We start from the raw sequence: 11419 nt of genomic DNA on the forward strand, positions 1-11419 counted from the left end.
GAGCACCAAGTTTATTTCCTCACATCAAGCGAGGACGACCTCCAAATTATCTAGGCATGATTGGAATGAGTCTCCAAAGATTGAAAAGTCATCCATGAAGACTTCAATGGTCTTTTCTAGGAAGTCAGAGAAGATAGCCATCATACATCTTTGAAATGTCCCAGGTGTGTTACACAGCCCAAAGGGCATGCGTCTGAATGCAAATATTCCAAAGGGACAAGTAAACGTAGTCTTCTCCTGATCTTTCGGATCTATTAGAATCTGGTTGTAACCAGAGTATCCATTGAGAAAGTAATAAAATTCTTTGTGCACAAGGCTATCAAGCATTTGATCGATGAAAGGAAGGGGGAAGTGGTCTTTCTTAGTTGCTACATTGAGTTTCCTGTAATCCATACAGATGCTCCAGCCCATGACAGTCCTCGAGGGTATGAGTTCATTATTGCTGTTGACTATCACGGTTGTTCCCCCTTTCTTGGGAATGCATTGGACTGGACTTACCCAGCTACTGTCAGATATAGGATAAATAACTCCCGCGTCCAACCATTTTAAAATTTCTTTCTTGATCATTTCTTTCATTATGGGATTCAGCCTTCTTTAAGGCTCGATTGACCCCGACTTCCCTTCTTCCAGCCTAATCTTATGCATGCAATAAGATGAACTAATGCCATGGATATTTGCAAGCGTCCAGCCTATTGCACACTTGTGCTTTTTTAGCATCTGCAAGAGAGATTGCTCATTAGGCTCTGTAAGATTTGCGGAAATGATCACAGGTAAAGTGTTGTTGGTTCCAAGGAATGCATATTTCAAGTGTCCAGGTAATTGTTTCAACTCAAGTTCTGGTGGTTCTTCAAGTGATGGACGCGTTGGTTTTGCCCGTCGCTCAATCAGACTTGGTGGCTCTGATTCTTTTAGGTTCTCCTCCAACGCGAGGACCTCACATACATTAGTCTCTTCTTCAGGCAACTCAATACTGTTTAGTTGACAATCTTCACTATCTGGGAACTTTAATGCATTGAGCACATTAAACTTTATCTCCTCATTATCCACGCGGATAGTTAATTCGCCTTTATGCATGTCAATTAAAACTTTCCCATTAGCTAAGAAGGCGCATCCAAGGATAATTGGTACCTCCCTATCTGCTTCATAGTCCAATATAATAAAGTCTGCTGGGAATATGAGATTGTCAACCTTCACCAGAACGTCTTCAATCTTCCCTTCTGGGTACTTAATTGTTCTGTCAGCGAGATGAAGAGTAACAGAAGTAGGTTGTGCTTCGCCAATCCCCAATTTCTTAAAAATTGAAAGTGGCATGAGATTAATGCTAGCTCCTAGATCGCACAATGCATGTCCCACATCCAATCCTCCTATCGAACAAGGAACTGTGAAACTCCCAAGGTTCTTCTGCTTCTTTGGTAGACTGTTGCTTACTAACACGTTATATTCCTGCGTTAGCGCTATTACTTCCTTCTCACTGACTCTTCTCTTCTTCGTCAAAATGTCCTTCAAAAATTTGACATATATTGGCATCTACTCCAAAGCCTCTATCAGTGGAAAGTTGATTTGCAGCTACTTTAGGAGCTCAAGAAAGCGTTTGAATTGTTGTTCATCATTCTTCTTCATCAGACGCCTAGGAAATGGTGCGTTTAAAGTCACTTCCGGCTTTCTCGCGTTAGACGTATTGGGTTCTGAATGGCTTGTAGTCTTAGGCGTTCTTTCTTCCTGATCCATTGAATGTGTGATGCATTCTTTCGAAGGACTACTATTTCTTTGATTTATAGGCGTTGGTCACATCCACTTGGTGAATGGGCAGCACTAAAGTCCATGCCCTGGTCAGCATTAAAGTCCATTCCCTGATTAGCCGCCTGACTCTCAGAAGCTTTTCAGACGCCGTCTGCTACGTGGAAGCTTTTTAGATGCCGCCTGCTGTAGGTGCCCATACTTGCATGTGGTGATGTGACACAATCAGCCTAGAGCAATGAATCATCTCTGTGGAACTCCCCCCGACGCTTGGCCCATGCGTTAGAGCTTTTCCTGTGGCACTTGTCTAATACGTTTACGTTAATCCTTGCGTTGAAATCCTGCAATACAATGCGTTAGTGCCACGATATTTAGTACTAAAACTTCTTTTGCATGAGTTTGCTAATGTTTGAATAAATCCATGCGTTTCTTCTAAAAATGAGGAGATCTCTCATTAAAAACCTTAGTTGTTCAAACTTAAGAGCAAAAATAACTTGTATTTCTACAAATTATCACTTGCTGCGAGGAATGCTGCCTCTCTTGCAGTGATTTGGGCTTATGAGGGTGATGAGGGAAAAGGGGATGAATGGGAAGACTGATCGGCCATGGTTGTACTGAGTGAAAAAGCTGGGAAAGTTCTTAGGGTTTTAGAAAGGAAGTTTAAAGTTTGGGTATGCAGAGGTGATTAGGGTTTCTGTTTGCAAAAGACTCAAATAGGCTTTCTCAGAAAGGGGAGGACGGAATTTATAGGTTGGTCCTTGATGGGCCCAATGCAAATTCTGCAGTGGCAGGCCTCGAGGTACTCAAAAATCCTGCCGCCGCGCTCCTCACATTTATGAATTAGCAGAGAAGTACGTCCTTTCATCTGCTAAATCATCATTTCCTTGGAAGCCTAAACAATTGGACTACTCTATTTGCAAAATGAATTTGTCTTTTTTGTTTTATTCGGATGGGCGCAAGGTTAAAATTAACGAAATGCATCCATAAACGCAAATGCATATTTGCAGAGGACGGGCAACAACGCATGTATCAACATAACACACCCCTCAACTCAACGCATTTCTGGAGGACGGGCGCATGGTATTTCTATTGGCATAACGCAAATGAAATATGGATTGAAAGACGATTTTCCATGATTATCGCAATCCACACCTCTGCAAGTGGTCAAACTTGCCTGCACAATGTCATCCTGAACATTGTTCCTTCCCGTGAGATCTCGGAGCTTCGAAATTACTTGGCAGCGTTCCAGGTGTTCTATTGCGAAGTTTGGCTGCCAGTTGCCCAACTTAGATATCCAAGTTCCTAGTCGAAGACCCCTACGATTGCATGACAACATCGTTTTTCCCAATATACTGCTTCGCAGGGACTCTAATGAAGATGAATTTCTAAAGGTGTTTGAGAAGGATGGTTGGTTTTGCGATTGTCTCTAATGACTCTAGTTCTAATTTTGATGAAAAGGTGGAGGATTTCCTCGATTCCCGGAGTTGCTGTTCTGATGGTTACTCGACCCCCTTGGTTGTGATTTCCTCCCCAACCGAAGTTAGGGTTATTCCGCCAACCAGGATTATAAGTGTTGCTATAGGGATTATTTTGGATAGCAAACACTTGTTGGGGGTTTGATGGACACATTTCTACCGCATGGCCCCCTCCACATTGGACGCAATTTTTTGCAGCCACTTGTGCCGGCACATTGGGTTGCGCTGAGTTTTGAGAGAAGGCACCTTGACTAAGCACCATCATCTGGAGGAGAGAAGTTACTGTGGCCATTTGTACGGCCAAAGTTTTCAATGTATCTGCAAGTACAATGGCATTATCGTTTCTTCTTCTCTCGGAGCCTTTTCCTCCATACTCGTCGTCCACCCAGTCATCCGTGTTTCGCAATATGCGATCAAGGATGACCTTGGCTTCTGTGTAGGTTTTATCCATAAATCCTCCCGCCGCAGAGGCATTAGCAACGACTTACGTTGATCTGTTCAGGCCGTTATAAAATGTTTCCATCAGATCGCAATCGAGAATCCCGATATGCAGAAAATTTTTCACCAACCTTCTGAACCGCACCCAAGCGATGCTGAGAGTCTCGTTATCCATTTGCTCAAAGTTCAACACATCCTTTCGTCTTCTTGTGTTGACTACTGGAGTGAAAAACTTCTTCATGTATCGTTCCACCAACTGGTCCATGATGTTATTTCATTTGGCTCCAATGAATGAGCCCACCTCTTAGCCTCATCCCTCAGTGTATATGGGAAGAGGTAAAGTTTAAACCTTCTGGGGTGACGCCAGGGATGGAGAAAGTACTGCACATCTCCACAAAGCTGGTAAGATGGGCATGCGAGTCTTCACCTTGTAGACCTCCAAATTGCCTCGTGTTTTGTATCATTTGAAGAAAGACCGGCTTTATCTCGAAACGTGTGTTCTCCTCAACGGTCATGAAATTTCAGGCAAGAAGTCGTAGAGATTGGGCACCGCATAATTCCTCATAGGGATATTGTAGTCAGCAGTAAGAAATACGAGGTTTTACGTTCGTCGGTTTACCCCTTGATTTCCTTCGGATGCTTCATTATTATTGTTTGCCATATTGACTCTTCTATGCCTTGCTCTGTTTTGGCGTGCCCTTGCACGAAAAGTACGCTCGATCTCTGGGTCAGCTTCAAATTTTGGATCGGTTCTAGTACTCATAAATCGTCAGCTTGTTCTTCGCGTTAAACAGACAGTAGAAAGAGATCTATCCTGCAAAATACCACAAAAGTATTCAACACTAACCATTACCAATCCCCAGCAATGGTGCCATAAACTTGTAACGATAAAAATTAGTTCCTTCTTATGCATGCACTGTGATGATAGATAATGTGCTACAAGCTCATGTCCCTTGCAACGACGCCATAAACTTGTAACGATAAAAATTAGTCTTTAACTTTAAGCATGTGGACAAGTATGAACATGAATGAATGAACAATTCTTTTGCAATAAAGACAATTTTATGTGGTACTACGTCTAAATATATGCGTTGTTAATGATATGCGATGTAGTAGTGCATGTCACAAGTTTTCTTGCACTGAAACCAAGTATAATTCCAACGCAAGTTTGTCAGAATCATCTGAGGTCGAACACAAGGACTGTTTTCGTTAATGCGTTACTGATATGATATATGCGACCGGTTTTTATAATGAATAAAGAATGATTGATTTATACAGAAATGTAAATTGCGTCTATGAAATTGTGTTGATAAAAATCCTAAACTAATATGATACAAAATACAAGATACAGGATATATGACACTGAGGTCGAGAACTGACTATGAAGTTGTACAAAGAATCGATGTATGTGATGGCAAGTCTTTATGAATGAATCAGAAAGAGAAAATGTAAATAGTAAAAACATCGCAAGTTTGTCAATTGTGTTAAAAATGCAACTAAGGTTCCGCTTTCCCTTGGCGTACACCTCTCGGTGATCGGCCGCGTTCCCATATCTCTATGGTGAAACAGGGATGAACGTGATGAACGCAAGGTTATTTCCATCTCTGGAAATACTTATTGCTTTAGTTAACGCATTCTTCCGACCTTCTCTCAATAAGCAGAATAACATCTTCACTTCTGCTCTCACAAGTGAAGATGCCGTCGAGCATGCTTTAGCTAAACTTAATTGTTTCCTTAACACAAATTAACTTACTCGCTTAATTCTTTCTATTTACCCATGGGATTAAGAATACATCATGAAGAAAATGGATTATGGATGTACGGAAAGAGATAGTGAGATGACAATGGAAATTATCATAACATTTAATACTAAAAGTAAGCGTCTGATACATGTTGTGAATGAAAGAGTAAAGAAGATGAATATCGATGATGAAATAGAGATTAGAAATGAATATAGAAAGAGTGTCAATGTCTTGACACAGATCCTGAATGGAGGTTGTGCTTGCTGGCATGTGGAAGTAGTGGAGAGGAAAGCTTCCCTCTCTGGCTAGCTTTTATGGTAGAATTGACCTTCACACAGAGCTTCAGCTATGGGGATTGGAAGGATTCTCTGCTCGGAGACTCATCTCTTAGCCTTGTCTCGTGGTTCTCTCGAATCTACTCTGGACAGTCGCTTCAAAACAGTCTCTCTCTTAGAATTAGTATATGCACGTCTCTATGTATTCATGTATATCTTTCAGTGAATTTGTAGAAGCTATTTATAGGCTAGGTTTGGCTCTTTGCATTTGTGGTCCCCACTATATGGTTATGGTAGTTCCTGAAATGGCGGAATGAGAAATTCCTTCTGTTACGCAATCAACCCGTTAGAAATGCACACTGAAAGCTGTACACTTGTCAGAATCCTCCGCAAAAGCGTTGCTCTTTACATCTTCAATCTATCGCCGCATGCGATGTTGTTTTTTATTACTGCATGCTGTCGAAATTGCGTTAATTGCTAGAGCTCTTGATCGACTGTCGCATGCCTCGTCATTGTGTTGATCATCTCTTCGTTCTTGATTGATGGGCATAATGCGACGTAGATGCGTCGTTTATTTCGTCTTTAAACCATGAACACAAGCGGTGACTGATTTCCTGCAAAACAGAAACTGAAACATTCTCTTCTACCATCGCAATGGTGTTAGTGGGTGTATTGACGACATTTTTATAATTTTCGTATTTCTTAGCCAATTTGTACACAATCGACGCAACTTTTCTTTCTTTTAGTCGTAATATCTAAATAAAAAAGCATAAATAACTTGTATTTTCACAAGTGATCACCCGATACCCCTTTAGAGCTACTCGAGAGAGAGTCTAAAGAAAGAACCTGAGACTTGAGAGAGCTAGGTTAGAATCTAGACTCAAGAGAGCAAGACTAGATCTGCATAAACAAGAAATGGGGACGTAGAGATAAGCTCTGTTTGTCAACCTGCATCGCATGCACCCTAGAAATAGGTATAATATTATGTGGTCACCTTATTTGTGTGTATCATTTTGTCATCGCATAAATAAGAATAGAGGTTTATGTGTAGGTCCTATAGACTTATTGCATATATCGCATGCGTTCTAGCATTAGAAGCCATAGCATTCGTATCGAGAGATGGTTTACTATTGTATGTGTGTTGCATGATCACATAGCATGAACGCATCCTAGGAAGTGTTAGCCGAAACCCTTCTCAACCCGTTCACCACATACTGATCGCATCTTCCATTTTATCAACTCTTTTTGAAACTTTGCCGCATTTGTTTATTTTTATTACCGCAACAACAAACCAAACAACTATTTAAGTTATCGGTTACCGCTAAGTCTTCTGAAAAATTACCACCTTATATTCTTTTCCCAAGTCCCTGAGTTCGACCCTGGACTTACCAGGAAACTCATTGGGGTTTACACTTGGATTCCACTGAGAAAACTTGAGTGCTCAATGCATTTTCATCATCACATTTCATCCATAATTCCACCTCATAAAATAACGCATCAAGTTTTTGGCGCCGTTGCCGGGGACTTGGTAGCTAATTGTTTGTTGAGTTTTGTGTCTCTGCAGGTAACCTTTTTTTCTTGGGAGTATTGCAACTTGTGCAACCAGGTTGCAAACAATTAGCGTTTCCTAAGGATGTGTTCAAATTATGCTATCATGCTACTCATGCGATGCGCCGGCTGATGTGTTCTGATGGGATGTCATTAATTCTCGGTCTGATACGCCGAATATTTGTCATCGATAAGTTGAGTGTACTGTCTACAGTATGTTGTTAACGGCTTGTCAACTTAATTCAGAATCGACCGTCATTAGATTTTTGTCCCATCGTGATTTATTAAGCTTTCACCCAAATGTGCCCACCTTGATGCGCCGGCTCTATGCGGTGATAACTTGTAGAAATACAAGTTATTTATACTGTTTTATTTAGATATTACGGCCAAAAGAAAGGAAAGTTGCGTCAATTATATAGAAATTAGCTAAGAAATGCGAGAATTATAAATTGTCGTCAATACACCCACAAACATCATTACGATGGTAGAAAAGAATGTTTTAGTGCTGTTTTTTAGGAAATCAAGTCACCGTATGCGTTCATGGATCAAAGATAAAATAAACAACACATCTACGTCGCATTGCGCCTGTTAATCGAGAATGAGAGACGAGTAACGCAATGACGGCGCATGCGACAATCGATCAAGAGCTAAGCGATCAATGCAATCTCAACCGCACGCGGTAATAAAAAACAACACCGTATGCATGCAAACGATTGAAGATGTGAAGAGCAACGCAATTGCGGAGGATTCTGACGCGTGTATAGCTGACCGTTGTGCATTTCTGACGGGATTGATTGCATAATAGAAGGAATATTCACTCCACCATTTCCAGAACTGCCTTAACAATAAAGTGGGGACCACAAGTCAGAGAGTCAAAGCTTAGCCTATAAATAGCTCCAGCCATTCCACTGAAAAAATATGCTTGAATACACAGAAAAGTGTATATATTAATTTGAGAGAGACTGGTTAAGTGACTAATCAGAGTAGATCCAGGAAGAATTAAGAGGCAAGGCCGAGAGGTAAGTCTTCGGGCAAAGAATCCTTCCGGTTCCCACCGTCAAAGCTCTGTACGAAGGTCACTTCTACCAGACAAGCAAGCCTAAGAGGGAAGCTCTTCTCTTCATCCATTCCACACGTCGGTAAGCAAAACCATCGTCCAGATCTGTGTCAAGACGTTCACACTCTTCTGTATTTGTTTCTATCTCTTTATCATCACTTGTACTCACCTTCTTAATCTTTACCATTCACACCATGTATCAGACGCTTAATCTTAGTATTAGTTGTTATGATCATTTCCATTATCATCTCTCTGTCTATTTCCGTTCATCCATGATTCACTTTCTCCATGATGTTTTCTTAATTCCCTAGGTAATTAATAAGAATTACGCAAGTAAATTAATATGTGTTAAGGAAATAATTATGTTTAGTTAAGGCATGCTAGATGACATTTTCACCTGTGAGAGCAGAAGTGAAGATGCCATTCCGCCTATCGAGAGAGAGTTGGGAGAATGCATTAACTAAAGCGAGAAGTACTTCCAGAGATGGAAGCAACCTTGCGTTATCACGTTCATCCCTGTTTCACCATAGAGATATGGGAGCATGGCCGATCACCAAGAGGTGTACGTCAAGGGAAAGCGGAACCTTAGTTACATCTTCAACACAATTAATAAACTTGCAACGTTTGAACTAATTATTCTTTCCCCTTCTGATTCATCCATAAAGACTTGCCATCGCATACAACGACCCTTTGTATAAACTTCACAGTCAGTCTCGAACTTAGCATTATGTATATCATGTATCTTGTATCTTGTATCATATTAGCTTAGGTTTATTTTCATTGCAATTTATTTTATTAACGCAACTTTAGTTTATCTACACAATTCTACTTTACCGCAATTTACTTTCCTGTACAAACACACAATCTTTATTAATTGTAAAAACTGGTTGCAAATATCACGAATGTAACACATTAACGAAAACAATCCCTGTGTTCGACCTCGGATTACTCTGAGAAACATGCGTTGGAATTATACTTGGTTTCAGCACAAGGAAACTTGTGACAAAGCATTACTCCATAGCGTACTACAAGCATATAGTTAACAACGCATCTATCTAGAAGTAGTATCGCATAAAGTGTGCATGAGCAAAACCACAGCATCAGATTACAATTTGCGTTACATACGGCCACCTTCTTGAGCAGATTTTCACGAACACAAACGATCGCATAGCCTTGCAGTTGCAATCCCTTATGCGCTCACCTTGTGTCAATGCATTTTCCTGCATAAAATACATAAGTTAGCCATTTTAATGTGATGGACGCATGCGATCACAATGTTGCAAACTTAATGCTTTTGGACGCAATATTATATATTTTTACCGTCGTAATCCTACATTGTTTTATATCTTTGCGCTGTAATAGCGTGCACTTCTGCTCGTTATCACACCCCCAAATTTAAAACAATATTTGTCCTCAAGCATAGACTAAAGATTTTCTTTATAAAGTCGACCGCCTTCTTCTTTCCTAGATTTCTCAAGGTTGCCTTATTCAAATCCTATGCACTAAAATCTCCTTAATTCTTATCCAGGTCTCTTCTTAAAATATTTCTAAAATTTAGGGACCGCAAGTTTAACCTTCAAAAAGACTTTACTAGATTCCAGGTCATCGCATGATTTATTTCATAAAAAAACTTTCTCAACTGGGGTATTTTCAAATGATTTTTGTTCTTGCGTATTATAGACATATTTTTTTCTATGACCTTGAGTTGATCTGATTGCCTAGCCTTCGTTTTGGCTTGTCCCCACGTGTGTCATGCAAAAATCCAACTATGAGCAAGGTGCTCTTTCTTAGTCTAAACTCATGCCCATTTGGCAGCGGAGTTGCGATCATTTTATTTATGCGTTGATCACAATTCCTACCTTCATTTTGGCTTGCCCCCATGTGTGTCATGCGGACATCCAACTACGAGTAGGATCTGATCGCAACGTTATGATTTTTTCTTAAAGCCTAAAAATAGCAAGGTTGAAAATGAATATCGCACCCCCAAATTTAAACGCAGCAATGTCCTCATTGCTGAATGATTGAAAGAAGTCATGCAATGCACTTAGAAAGTTTCGTAAAAAGTCAGTTTGAAAGAAAGTTGGTAGACCACTAACTTTTAGAAATATTTCATGAGATGATTGCCCTAAAATTAAGTTGACTCTAGTATATACGAAAAAATAGAGACATGCGTTTCATCATTGGAATCATAATTGGCAAAGAGAAATAATGCAGTGACTTACTAAATTAATCAATGTTAAATGATTGCGCCGACTAAAGAGGATGTGATGATAAAATTTTCAAAGTTAAAATGCGATGCGAGAGTGCAAAATTTGGAATAGAAAAAGTCAAGGAAAGGTACAACCCCCAAATTTGCTCTGTCGCCCACATTGTGTGTGAACGCATCCTTCTTTGCGGCGAACTGTTTTTCTTCGATTGCGGTGATGGAATATAGTAGTTGTGTTTTTCGTGCAGCTCCTCTGCAATCGTTCACCTCTATCGTTGCAAAGAAAACATCAAGAGGATCAAATAAAAGAAAGAGTTAACAAAATCGTTTACCACGATCGTTCAACACGATTGTGGCACCATTTTTTTTTTAAAGATACAAAAAGACAAATATACGACAACAGATAAAAGAAAGATAACGAGAGTTCATGAGTCATTGATAGGAAAAAGGATATTCCAAAAGAATTGCATCCCCTGATGAGTTTGAGTCGCATAGTAACGCAAGGTCTGCTTATTTCGATCTGGGCTTTTTATGTCCAAGGCGGCTTCATCTTCTTTTCTCGGTCTTCTGGGATCTTGACTGCCTTTAGCTTTTCCCCATTGACGTTCATTACAATTTTCCCCTTATGCACATCAAATTGAGTGCAATCGGTCGAGAGGAATGGTCATCCCAATATGATGGGCGCATCTTCGTCTGCTTTATAGTCTAGAATGATGAAGTCTGCCGGCAAGATGAATTTGTCAATTGAGATTGCGGCATCTTTCAACTCTCCTTCATGATGTATTTGGGATCTGTCCTCAAGTAGGAAAGTCTTCGTTGTGGGCGTTAGTTTTGCCATATTCAATCGTTTAAAGATTGACAGCAGCATTAAGTTATACTCGCCTTAAGATCGCATAGTGCTTGACCAATATAAACCCCTCCAATTGAGCATGGTATCGTGA

General features: G+C 40.2%; 1 protein-coding gene across 1 annotated transcript; it reads right to left on the minus strand.

Moving 5' to 3' along the window:
* Nucleotides 1–594: 594 nt before the first annotated feature.
* On the minus strand, nucleotides 595–1527 carry LOC120067513 (uncharacterized). Its single transcript, XM_039019062.1, has one exon. It carries the CDS (start codon nucleotides 1525–1527, stop codon nucleotides 595–597), a length of 933 nt encoding a protein of 310 aa, XP_038874990.1.
* Nucleotides 1528–11419: the final 9892 nt, after the last annotated feature.

The sequence above is a fragment of the Benincasa hispida genome, chromosome 12 (genome assembly GCF_027475165.1).
Source record: "Benincasa hispida cultivar pf3 chromosome 12, pf3_genome.v1.1, whole genome shotgun sequence".
Classification (NCBI taxonomy): domain Eukaryota; kingdom Viridiplantae; phylum Streptophyta; class Magnoliopsida; order Cucurbitales; family Cucurbitaceae; genus Benincasa; species Benincasa hispida.